This window comes from Pelophylax lessonae, assembly GCF_965119305.1.
Source record: "Pelophylax lessonae genome assembly, chromosome: 7".
NCBI lineage: Eukaryota > Metazoa > Chordata > Amphibia > Anura > Ranidae > Pelophylax > Pelophylax lessonae.
This window is the reverse complement of record NC_138774.1, coordinates 2,233,381-2,247,219: the sequence shown is the minus strand read 5'-3', so window position 1 is coordinate 2,247,219 and position 13,839 is coordinate 2,233,381. Positions and strand designations below refer to the sequence as shown.

At 49.9% G+C, this 13,839-nt stretch overlaps 1 protein-coding gene across 3 annotated transcripts in view; it reads left to right on the top strand.

Annotated features, from left to right (window-relative positions):
* EML2 (EMAP like 2) overlaps window positions 1-13,839 on the top strand; it is an 80,294-nt gene that overhangs the window by 26,163 nt on the left and 40,292 nt on the right. For all 3 annotated transcript variants that reach the window (XM_082264344.1, XM_082264345.1, XM_082264346.1), the window contains one exon: window positions 1,403-1,431. In XM_082264344.1, the coding sequence (XP_082120470.1) occupies window positions 1,403-1,431 (29 nt within the window). The remainder of the gene's footprint in view (window positions 1-1,402; window positions 1,432-13,839) is intronic.

Genomic DNA, 13,839 nt, shown 5'->3' with positions numbered 1-13,839 from the left:
GGGGTGAGGGGCGCTCTGTAGGGATTAGGATTGGGGTGGCTCTGTAGGGATGAGGATTGGGGTGAGGGGCGCTCTGTAGGGATTAGGATTGGGGTGGCTCTGTAGGGATGAGGATTGGGGTGGCTCTGTAGGGATGAGGGGCGCCCTGTAGGGATGAGGATTGGGGTGAGGGGCGCTCTGTAGGGGTGAGGATTGGGATGTGGGGCGCTCTGTAGGGATGAGGATTGGGGTGAGGGGCGCTCTGTAGGGATGAGGGGCGCTCTGTAGGGATGAGGATTGGGGTGATGGGCGCTCTGTAGGGATGAGGATTGGGGTGAGGGGCGCTCTGTAGGGATGAGGATTGGGATGAGGGGCGCTCTGTAGGGATGAGGATTAAGGGTAGGGGCGCGCTGTAGGGGTGAGGGGCGCTCTGTAGGGATGAGGATTGGGGTGAGGGGCGCTCTGTAGGGATGAGGATTGGGGTGAGGGGCGCTCTGTAGGCATGAGGATAGGGATGGGGGATAGGGATGAGGGGATAGGGATGAGCTCTGTAGGGGTGAAAGGCGCTTTGTAGGGATGAGGATTGGGATGAGGGGCGCTCTGTAGGGATGAGGGGCGCTCTGTAATGGTGAGGGGCGCTCTGTAGGGATGCGGATTGGGGTGAGGGGCGCTCTGTATGGATGCAGATTGGGGTGAGGGGCACTCTGTAGGGATTAGGGGCGCTCTTTAGGGATGAGGATTGGGGTGAGGGGCGCTCTGTAGGGATTAGGATTGGGGTGGCTCTGTAGGGATGAGGATTGGGGTGAGGGGCGCTCTGTAGGGATTAGGATTGGGGTGGCTCTGTAGGGATGAGGGGCGCTCTGTAGGGATGAGGATTGGGGTGAGGGGCGCTCTGTAGGGGTGAGGATTGGGATGTGGGGCGCTCTGTAGGGATGAGGATTGGGGTGAGGGGCGCTCTGTAGGGATGAGGGGTGCTCTGTAGGGATGAGGATTGGGGTGATGGGCGCTCTGTAGGGATGAGGATTGGGATGAGGGGCGCTCTGTAGGGATGAGGATTAAGGGTAGGGGCGCGCTGTAGGGGTGAGGGGCGCTCTGTAGGGATGAGGATTGGGGTGAGGGGCGCTCTGTAGGGATGAGGATTGGGATGAGGGGCGCTCTGTAGGGGTGAGGATAGGGATGAGGGGCGCTCTGTAGGGATGAGGGGTGCTCTGTAGGGATGAGGATTGGGATGAGGGGCGCTCTGTAGGGGTGAGGATAGGGATGAGGGGCGCTCTGTAGGGGTAAGGGGCGCTCTGTAGGGATGAGGATTGGGGTGAGGATAGGGGGTGAGGGGCGCTCTGTAGGGGGTGAGGGGCGCTCTGTAGGGGGAGGGGTGCTCTGTGTTCAGCTCACAATGACAATATCCTATTCTCTCTCTTTGCAGTAAGACCAAGCAGGTCGTCTTCTTCCCCGGTGAGTGATGTCATACAGTGCGTGTGATTAGTAAATGAGGGGCGCTAATTACTGGCGGCAGGGGAGGTGAGACTCCCGGGGGGGGGGGGGGGGGAAATCTCTTCCTCATTAGGAGACCTCGGGAGAGGAAAATGTCTCTGTCTGTCCTGATTTGTGATCATCACACTGTACACACAGACCATGTCCCCCCCTATACTGTATATCGTATGTCCCCCCCTATACTGTATATCGTATGTCCCCCCCCTATACTGTATATCGTATGTCCCCCCCTATACTGTATATCGTATGTCCCCCCCTATACTGTATATCGTATGTCCCCCCCTATACTGTATATCGTATGTCCCCCCCTATACTGTATATCGTATGTCCCCCCCCTATACTGTATATCGTATGTCCCCCCCCTATACTGTATATCGTATGTCCCCCCCTATACTGTATATCGTATGTCCCCCCCTATACTGTATATCGTATGTCCCCCCCCTATACTGTATATCGTATGTCCCCCCCCTATACTGTATGTCCCCCCTATACTGTATATCGTATGTCCCCCCCCCCCCCTGTACTGTATATTGTATGTCCTGCTCCTCAGCTCTGATCATAGAGTGCCACCAATAGATGGAAAAAGATAGTGGATACATTGTAATTGGCTGTCAGGAAAGAAGAGATGGACTCCATCACTCCTCCTCTACTCCTCCCCTATCCCTCCATCGCTCCTCCCCTATCCCTCCATCCCTCCAGTGCTTCAGACCCTTGCTAGTGGGGTGGGGTTTGTTGTTGTTGTTGAATACCTGCATTCCATTGTTCTATTGTTCCTGTCTGCCTTGAGTAAGCTTATTATGGGATGTGTATGTTTGTGTGGATTGGCTAAGGGGGAGGGGTTGTCAGATTGTATATCTCTGTGTGCATGTGTTTTGAATAAACAGTTTGATTCTGGTTTGACTCCAAAACTTGTACTGTTGAGTTCTTGGGGTGACTATAGTTCACTAATATATATTATATATATATATATATATATATACACACACTATATTCACGGATCCCATGTTCCAGAGCTTAGGAAGCAGCTTCTTGGCAGTCGCAGCGTCTGGATTCCTTCACATTGGTGGCAGCGGTGGGATTCTTCCTGCAGTCTGGGACATCCAAACCTCCACCGGGATCCAAGATTAGGATAGCAGACTTTGGTCGACCCAACGGAGATATGGACCTGGCATCAGAGTTCGAGGGGGTGCTGCGGATCGCCCTTTCAGTATACCCCAGGACGGTATCTGCGGATCAATACCTGGAGCTCAGGCAGAACATTTGGGTTGGGCTCTGACTTGGAGCCCTCCAGCTTGCTGGTATATACCAGGGAAAGTGCTTTCCAACCCCAGGGGAACGGGCCGGTGATCAACGGAGGTTGCGGATGGCATTCCTGGGAGAGCGGCCCCAGGAGCATTAAGTATCTGAGTTGGACAGGTTGGTCCAGCAGGAGATAGAGCTGGACAGTCAGTATCGGGCTCTGCAATGGCACGCAGAGCAGAAATATTTAGGAGAGATATCAGAATGCTCTCCGGAGGGATAGGACTTTGGTGGCCCTGGATTGCTGTGGGAGAGCCTTACAGATGTGTTTGTGTTTGGGGATGAAGGGGAACCTACCCTTGAGGACCTGCGAGAATACAGAGAGGCTATGCTCCGTCTCACAGGGGTCTCAGAGCTTGAACCTGATTTAGAACACTTGCTAAGGAAAGAACAGCATCTGGAAAGGGCATACAGGAAACTGCTAGGACACGTTTAGCAGCATGCCTATGAGTCGGCAGTGGAAACTCCGGAGATTGCTGTTCCCAAAGCTGAAGTGCTGACAACAGGGCAGAACTTTGCTAGCCCCTGCCCAGCACCAGTAACGTCTTCTGGACTCCACAGACAGGAGATGGTGAATCCTGATCCCCAGACACCACCAGAGAACGGGGATATAATAGACTTTTCTGTTGAGGAGGACAACTCGGTGAGCCTCCTGCAGAACAGCTGACTTTAGAGCATGGCGCTGTGGACCCCTACATACAACAACTGGCTCTGAAGGATTTGTGCAAGGCCACTGATGTTTCACTTTACTACCCAGTGGAACAGCTGGCAGCTGGGCAGAACTCTACTGGCCTCTGCCCACAACAATCCACTCCGCAGGATCTCCAGGGTGAGAATGCAATCGGCACCTCACAACTGCAGCTTGAGCCGATATCAGTGGATGGGACTGCGGTATTCACTGACCGCAATCCAGCAGAAGAGATGGCAACAGGGCAGAGTGCTGCTGGCCTCTGCCCCCAACCAATAGAAGATGGATTCCCTGTGGTAGTGGATGGGACTTCGGTTTCCACTTACACAACCCCAGAAAAGGTCTGGCATTGGGACAGGAGGATGTCAGCCTTGTACAAGCACTGGCGGATTTTCATAGAGAAAAAGGGTATGAGACTACTGTCTCCACCTGGATACCCCAGTCGGCCCAGATCCCCAACAGCACGATGGAATGAGCCCAGCCACCCTGTCTTCTCTCCAGCGGCTAAATGGACTCCAGGGAGAAGGACCAGTCCATACTTCTCCCCAGCAGGGGTTATACTCTGCAAGAGAGGCAGAGGTTGGCTGGGTGAGTAACGATCTGTTCCGGACAATTTGTTTGGGGTACTGTGTGGGTGCAGACATTGGGGGACTGGAACTACGGACTAACTTCAAAGTCAACCCGTTTGGGGTCTCCTTCTGTGTTAGTTTCCTGCCCATAGGGGAGATATGTGACGTAAGTCACTTTGGTTGGGGGGCTTGTGGAACCCAGGTTGCTTTTGGGAGGTTGGGAGACTACTTGTCCAGCTTCCCCAGTTCCTCCTATGTGTAAATCACCCTGTGTCTATTAGGGGCACAGGGTGACCAAGAACCCCAGTCGAGTCTGCACTAATCAGACTCGCTGCACAACCACACTGGACTCAGCCTTTCGTGTTACCCCGGTTATCCTGGGTTCTATATGTGTGGTTTGTGTTGAAAAAGTGAAGGGCCTCTTTCACTTGGGACAATAATATTTCTGAAAGGTGTCCCTCAGGGAATATATGAAGATATATTGCAGATTGCTAGGATATTGCAAAAGTGCTTCAGACCCTTGCTAGTGGGGTGGGGTTTGTTGTTGTTGTTGAATACCTGCATTCCATTGTTCTATTGTTCCTGTCTGCCTTGAGTAAGCTTATTATGGGATGTGTATGTTTGTGTGGATTGGCTAAGGGGGAGGGATTGTCAGATTGTATATCTCTGTGTGCATGTGTTTTGAATAAACAGTTTGATTCTTGTTTGATTCCAAAACTTGTACTGTCGAGTTCTTGGGGTAACTATAGCCAGATTCATGGATCACGTGTTCTAGAGCTTAGGAAGCAGCTTCTTGGCGGAGATACCCAGTCGCGGTGTCCGGATTCTGTCACACTCCTCCCCTATCCCTCCATTACTCCTCCCCTAATCTCCATTACTCCTGTATTACTCTTCCATTACTCCTCCACTATCCCTCCATTACTCCTCCTACTCCTCCCATATCCCTCCGTTACTCCTCCGTTACTCCTCCGCCATCCCTCCGTTACTCCGCCGCCATCCCTCCTTTACTCCTCCGCCATCCCTCCGTTACTCCTCCGCCATCCCTCCGTTACACTCCTCTACTCCTCCCCCTATCCCTCCATTACTCCTCCCCCTATCCCTCCATTACTCCTCCTCTATCCCTCCGTTACACTCCTTTATTCCTCCCTCCTATCCCTCCATTACTCCCATATCCCTCTGTTACTCCTCCCATATCCCTCCGTTACTCCTCTGCCATCCCTCCGTTACTCCTCTGCCATCCCTCCGTTACTCCTCTGCCATCCCTCCGTTACTCCTCTGCCATCCCTCCGTTACTCCTCTGCCATCCCTCCGTTACTCCTCTGCCATCCCTCCGTTACTCCTCCGCCATCCCTCTGTTACTCCTCCGCCATCCCTCCGTTACTCCTCCGCCATCCCTCCGTTACACTCCTCTACTCCTCCATTACTCCTCCCCCTATCCCTTCGTTACACTCCTCTACTCCTCCCCCTATCCCTCCATTACTCCTCCCCTTATCCCTCCATTACTCCTGTATTACTCTTCCATTACTCCTCCACTATCCCTCCATTACTCCTGTATTATTCCTCCTCTACTCCTCCCCTATTCCCTTCAGTACCCTTATATTACTTTTTCATTACCCCTCCATAACCCCTCTATTACTTCTCCACTACTCTTCAACTATCCTTCCATTACTCCTCCATTATCCCTATATTACTCCTTGTGACAGACCTAACCAGGACAGGACTGGGAGAAGCCTCTTACCCACTGACTATGAGCCCTGGCATTTAGGTGAACACTATTTGGTGGGGTGTATGCTGGGGGGACCCTTGGAGTAATGTTACTTTGCATTCAAGTTCATGTCTCCCCAAGACACACAGACTGTGGGACTTCCATGTTTAGGCCCCAGCTGCTCCGTTGCCAATAATGACTGCTCCACACTGTGAGACTCATGGATGTTAAAATCATCAGCAAGTCGCCTGTGCTCCAATGTGTTTGTTGTAAGCCTGTCTCTCCCATTGTTAATTGGGACATGGTTTATCCTCTAATGACTTAGACACGTGTATCTCTCCCATCTCTCCCATTTTTGTATGCCTCCTAGGGGGGCAGTCCCGTTGTGTGCCTCCTAGGGGGGCAGGCCCGTTTGTGTGTGCCTCCTATGGGGGTGCAGTCCCAGTGTTAAATGAGTTAATGAAATCACCTTTTGTTTCTGTTTGCCTGAGCTTCTCCTGTAGATGACGACATAAATCTTGTCTTGTTATGGAACTATTGTGCGATATTATTAGGTTTTATGCTTATAAGCATGTGTATTATTCAGGGTTGTAGGTGCCGAATAGTCCGGCCACCTAGGCTGGTTTAAGTGAAAAGCTAATTAGCTCATATTAATTATATCGCTGTCACTGCTATTAGTTGCTAGAGGTGGATCTGCATATAGTATATGTTGGTTGTTCCTTTTTGTTCTAGTAATTATATCGCTGTATACGGTTTCATTTGCATACGATAATGTGATCAGCCTCACCTGAATGTGTAGTGTTATCATTTCTGTGTCATGTTTTTAATAAACAGTTTCAGTTTGCATCTGAACAAGTTCCGTCTAATATCTTGGGTGCAATATGCCGCTATAATATCTGACTCCTGGTTACAGACTGGAGGAAGCTTTATTTTGATGGAAGCACCTGAACGGAGTGCTGGACGGTTCGGTCACATTTGGTGGCAGAGGTGGGATCATATTCCTCTAACAATACAAACTGTAAACAGAGATATAATTAACATGGATAAACAACAACCAACACAAACTATGCTAATCTACTTCTAACAATGATTAGCTGACAGCGATATAATTACCATGGGCTAATTACCTAATCACCCAAACCAGCCTAGGTGGAGGGAACACAATAATAGCAGACAGACAGAAACAATAGGGAACTTGGTTAACAATGGGAGAAAAGCACATGACACACAACACCGATTATATCAGGATACAGCAGAATCAGGTTACTTTGAGCTGATGATAATACCACTGTTTTGAGTCTCGCAGTGTGGAGCAGTTATTGTTTGTAATGGGGCATCTAGGACCTTAACATGGATCCTGGGCCTAGATTCCCAGAGTCTGTGTGTTTTGGGGAGACATGAACTTGAATCAAAATCAAGACCACTCCAAGGGTCCCCCAGGCACCCACCTCCCAAAGAGTAGTGTTCCCTTAAAAGCCAGGGCCCGTAGTCAGTGGGTAGGAGGCCACCCTGCAGTCCCCTCCAAAAGCCCCTGTCCTGGTTGGGTCTGTCACACTTCTCATTTTATCCAAAGTCAACTAACAGGTTCTCAGACCTTCACCTGGTCTGGACATGTTACTCCCCCACTATCCCTCTACTACCCCCCCCCTCCATTACCCCTCCACATTGCCTCCATTACCCCTCCTACCTACCATTCCCTCCATTACCCCTCCTACCTACCATTCCCTCCATTACCCCCTCCGTCTTACCACTCCCTCCATTACACCCTCCGTCTTACCACTCCCTCCATTACCCGCTCCGTCTTACCACTCCCTCCATTACCCGCTCCGTCTTACCATTCCCTCCATTACCCGCTCCGTCTTACCACTCCCTCCATTACCCGCTCCGTCTTACCACTCCCTCCATTACCCGCTCCGTCTTACCACTCCCTCCATTACCCGCTCCGTCTTACCACTCCCTCCATTACCCGCTCCGTCTTACCACTCCCTCCATTACCCGCTCTGTCTTACCACTCCCTCCATTACCCGCTCTGTCTTACCACTCCCTCCATTACCCGCTCCGTCTTACCACTCCCTCCATTACCCGCTCCGTCTTACCATTCCCTCCATTACCCGCTCCGTCTTACCATTCCCTCCATTACCCCTCCATTGCCCATATATTACTCAGCCACTACTTCTCTACTACCCTTTCTTTACCCTTCCGGTGTTCTTTTATTACCCTCCGTTATTCCTTAATTAATTCTTAGGGTTGTGGCCACTCTTTTGGCTGACAGTTTTCCATGCAGCTCCTTCGATCTTTCAACCAAGGGAGGGATCTGTCCATAATATACAGTGGGATTAAGAAACATTCATCCAATCTGTCCATATACAGCGGGATTAGTGAACATTCTTCCAATATACATTGGTATTGGGGCACATGTGAAAGGGGCAGTCGGCTCCGGTTAGATTTTTAAGCACAATTGCTCCAGTTTCCCCACTGAGAGGCTGTGAATCCCCTCTCCTGGGAATAGATCAGTATTCACTCAATGTGAATGTAGAAGCAAGATTCACTGGCTGCCTCATCTACAGTACAAGCAGGTTACAGAGCAGGCCGGTGTTCATCTCACCTGAGCTGTCTTCACCCCTTTCCCATAATTCTCTTGTCTGAACGGCTGTTTTTAGCCCTCGCTCCCCAGTGGCTGCTGATTCATAATTTAGTTCTCTGCGTGTTCTACTGCCTCCTCATCCCTATTATTCCGGGAACAAATACAAGACGTCAACGTACAAGCTGTGCCGGCTTCATGAATCTTTCATGTCGGGTACACAGCCATCCGGAATAATAGATACAGAGTTCCAACCCACCATGTCTGAGGGAGATCTTCTACCTGAGAACCAGAGATCCATCCTGCCATATCTACACAGGACCCTTCTACCAAAGATCCCCCCCCCCCCATATCTACAGAAGACCCTTCTACCAGAGATCCATCCCATCATATCTACAGAGGACCCTTCTACCAAAGATCCCCCCCCCCGATATCTACAGAGGACCCTTCTACCAAAGATCCCCCCCCCATATCTAAAGAGGACCCTTCTACCAAAGATTCCCCCCCCATATCTACAGAAGACACTTCTACCAGAGATCCATCCCATCATATCTACAGAGGACCCTTCTACCAAAGATCCCCCCCCCCCCCATATCTAAAGAGGACCCGTCTACCAAAGATTCCCCCCCCCCCATATCTACAGAAGACACTTCTACCAGAGATCCATCCCATCATATCTACAGAGGACCCTTCTACCAAAGATCCATCCCATCATATCTACAGAGGACCCTTCTACCAAAGATCCCCCCCCCATATCTACAGAAGACACTTCTACCAGAGATCCCCCCCCCCGCCCCACCCCTCACGATATCTAGTTAGGACCCTTCTACCTGAAATCCACCCCACCATGTCTGAGGAAGACTACCCACCAGAGATCCCTAGCACCATATCTACAGAGGACCCTTCTACCAGAGATCCCTCCCCACCATATCTACAGAGGACCCTTCTACCAGAGATCCATCCCGTCATATCTACAGAGGACCCTTTTATCAAAGATCCCCCCCCCCCCATCATATCTACAGAGGACCCTTCTACCAGAGATCCATCCCGTCATATCTACAGAGGACCCTTTTATCAAAGATCCCCCCCCCCCATCATATCTACAGAGGACCCTTCTACCAGAGAATCAAATATCCCTCCCACCATGTCCACAGAGGACCCCTGTACCAGATATCCCTCCCACCATGTCCACAGTGGACCCCTGTACCAGATATCCCTCCCACCATGTCCACAGTGGACCCCTGTACCAGATATCTCTCCCACTATGTCCACAGAAGACTGCTGTACCAGAGATCCCTCCCATCATGTCTGAGGAAGTCCTACTGGAGAACCAGAGATCCATGCCGCCATAGCTACAGAGGACCCTTCTATCCGAGTTCCCCTCCAACTGTATCTACAGAGGACCCTTCTACCAGAGATCCATCCCATCATATCCACAGAGGACCCCTCTACCACCTTTCCCTTCCACCATGTCTGGGGAAGACCTTCCACTGGAGAACCAGGGATCTATCCTGCCATATCTACAGAGGACCCCTGTACAAATGATCCAACCCACCATGTCTGAGGAAGGCCTGGTACTGGAGAACCAGAAATCCATCCCACCATATACTACAGAGGACCCTTCTACTAGAGATCCACCCCACCATGTCTGAGGAATACCTTCTACTAGAGATCCACCCCACCATGTCTGAGGAATACCTTCTACCCAAGAAGAACATCTTTGTGATGTGACCTCTGCAATAAAAGCTTTGAACTGCAGTTGAAAATCCATGGTGTGCTGGCGAGTATGGCATTGATCTGTGCATTGATTGGTTCTATCCAGTGTCCAGCTGGTAGTCACTACAGCACCCACTACAGATGAGCCTAGTGATCTAAAATTATGTGCTTTGGGAATTTAGACAAGATTTCCTCCCACCATGTCAACAGATGACCCCCTGTACCAGAGATCCCTCTCACCATGTATACAGATGACCCCTTGTACCAGAGATCCCTCTCACCGTGTATATAGATGACGCCTGCACCAGAGTTCCTTCTCACTATATCTACAGATGACCCCTGTACCAGGGATCCAACCCACCTTGTCCACAGATGACCCCTGTACCAGAGATCTCTCCCACCATGTCCACAGATGACCCCCTGTACCAGAGATCTCTCCCACCATGTCCACAGATGACCCCCTGTACCAGAGATCTCTCCCACCTTGTCCACAGATTACCTTCTACCAGAGCTCCACCCCACCATGTACAATTCTTCTGACCCTTCTGGAAACGAGGCTCTCTAGAAGGTTCTAGCCTGGAGCACAGTCCTGCCCTAAACAATCCATCCAAATTCTGTACAATCAACCCCTCAGTCTATACAATCAACCCCTCAGTCTATACAATTAACCCCTCAGTCTGTACAATCAACCCCTCAGTCTGTACAATCTGACAAACCAAGTCTGAACCCACATCCGAGTCTGCATGGTGCCCTCAGAACGTTGGCTGTATCCAGTGATCTCATCTGGTCCCAACAGTCCTCAGGGCCCCTCACACCTCCGTGCCGCAAGTTTTTTGTGTTTCTTGTCAGAAAGGTTTTTCAAGATATTATCTGGATGCTGGGGGTCATCTCTGCTATCTGAGAGTTAAAGCATGTACACCTCTCTCTCAATATGGGGCCTCAGACTGGACATATGGCACTCCCCGTTAGGTGAACGGTGTATATAATGGCGCTCCATATTGGGTGCACAGTGTATATTATGGCACTCCATGTTGGGTGAATGATATATAATATGGCACTCCATGTTGGATGAATGGTGTATAGGATGGCACTCCATGTTGGGTGAATGGTGTATATAACGGCACTCCATGTTGGGTAGATGATATATATTATGGCACTCCCTGTTGGGTGAATGGTGTATACTTTGGCACTCCATGTTGGGTGAATGATATATAATATGGCACTCCATGTTGGATGAATGGTGTATATAACGGCACTCCATGTTGGGTAGATGATATATATTATGGCACTCCCTGTTGGGTGAATGGTGTATGCTTTGGCACTCCATGTTGGGTGAATGGTGTATAATATGGCACTCCCTGTTGGGTGAATGTTGTATATGATGGCACTTCATGTTGGGTGAATGATATATAATATGGCACTCCATGTTGGGTGAATGGTGTATATGATGGCACTCCATGTTGGGTGAATGGTGTATATCATGGCACTCCATGTTGGGTGAATGGTGTATATTATATTATGGAGCTCCCTCCCTGTTGGGTAATTGGTGTACACTCACCGGCCTCTTTATTAGGTATCCCTGTTGTAGGGACTCGCATCAAATGTAGAGCTTTAAGGACCACGCCCCTCGCTGTTTCTGCTTTTTAAGGGCTAGGTTTGCCCATTTTTATTAAAAGAAAGTTCAGCAACCAAAACTTGAATTTCCCTCGCAGGCGTTTTCCGCATTCCATTGCTCATCAACCTAAACGACATTCAGCCTTTTTGGCTCCTACTTGTAGCGCTGCTGCTCCGGCCTTACACTTCAGGCCCTTATCTGTCTCCTACAGACGGTTGGCTCACCAACAGGGTGCACACAGATAGCAGTGCTGCACTAACAGGGTGCACACAGATAGCAGCCTCGTGCTGCACTAACTCCCACGTAGAGCCCTTCTGACTCCTGGGCCAGACCACCTGTCTGCCGGGGTGGAGCCCAGAACCATGGTCAGGTCATTATTAAAAGGACAGCACACACCTGACCAATTAGTATTCTGGCTATACTGAATAGCTGGACCAGGATTAAAGATTTCATCCCACCCGGATCACTTAGAAATCTCCAGGCTCCAGGTCCAAAACTGGACTTTATAAAACAGAGGAAACTGGCTTCATTTACAAGCTCCCTGGAGCCTCTCAACCTGCCTGGTTGAGAATTCTGGGTCACAATGACTTTCTAGACCCTGGCAGGGCAATGCAATGCTCTGCCACACTGTTTAATTGCTTGGAAACACAAATTGCTAATCAGCCAATCATAAGGCAGCAACTCAATGCATTTAAGCATCTAGATGTGGTGAAGACGACTTGTTGAAGTTCAAATGGAGCATCCAGAAAGGGGATTGAAGTGACTTTGAACATGTCATGGTTGTTGGTGGCAGACGGGCTGGTCTGAGTATTTCTGGGATTCTCACACACCACCATCTCTCGGGATTACAGAGATTGGTTGGAAAAATAGATAAATATCCAGTGAGCGGCAGTTGTGAGGAGGAAAATGCCTTGTTGAGGTCAGAGGAGAATGGGCAGATGGGTAAGAGATGTTAGAAGGGCAACAGTAACTCAAATAACTACTCATTACAACCAAGGTATGTAGACTACAATCTCTGAATACACAACCCATTGAACCTTGAAGCAGATGGGCTTCAGCAGCAGAAGACCACACCAGGTGCCAATCCTGTCAGCTAAGAACAGGAAACTGAGGCTACAGTTCACACAGGATCACCAAAATTGGTCAATAGAAGATTGGAAAAACGTTGCCTGGTCTGAGTCTTGATTTCAGCTGCGACATTCAGATGGTGGGGTCAGAATTTGGTGTCATGGATCCATCCTGCCTTGTATAACCGGTTCAGGCTGGTGGTGTAATGGAGTGGGGGATATTTTCTTGGCACACTTTGGGCCCCTTATGCCTCGTTTCCACTGAGCGGTACGGTTCAGTTTGGTACGGTGCGCAATTTTCGCTGTTTCCATTGTCAAAAGTTGCGAATGGTACCCTAATTCTGAACCGTACCACTTTTTTGGGACTCTTTCATTGGGGTACCAAGCACATTAGTACCGTACCAACAGGGTGGAGCTACACTGTCGAGGTGCTGTTTTTGCTGAGGTAATGTTGACGGTCGAAACGCAAGCCTGATCAAGGTGTACTGTTCTGAACTGTACCGAACCGTACCGCTCAGTGGAAATGAGGCATTCGTACCAATTGAGCATTGTTTAAATGCCACCCCCTACCTGAGTATTGTTGCTGGCCATGTCCATCACTTTATGACTACAGTGTCCCCATCTTCTGATGGCTCCTCCCAGCAGGATAATGCACCATGTCACAAAGCTCCAATCATCTCACCACTGGTTTCTTCACCATGACAATGAGGTCCCTGTCCTCCAATGGCCTCCACACTCGCCACATCTCATCCAATAGAGCACCTTTGGGATGTGGTGGAATGGGAAATTGACATCATGGATGTGCAGCCAACAAATCTGCAGCAACTGCGTGATGTTATCATGTTAATATGGCCCAAAATCTCTGAAGAATCTATGCTACAGAGAATTGGGGCAGTTTTGAAGGCAAGAGGGGGTCCAACCCGGGACTAGCTAATAAAGTGGCTGGTGAGTGTATATTACAGTGCTCCCTGTTGGGTGAACGGTGTATATTACAGTGCTCCCTGTTGGGTGAACGGTGTATATTACAGTGCTCCATGTTGGGTGAACGGTGTATATTACAGTGCTCCCTGTTGGGTGAACGGTGTATATTACAGTGCTCCATGTTGGGTGAACGGTGTATATTACAGTG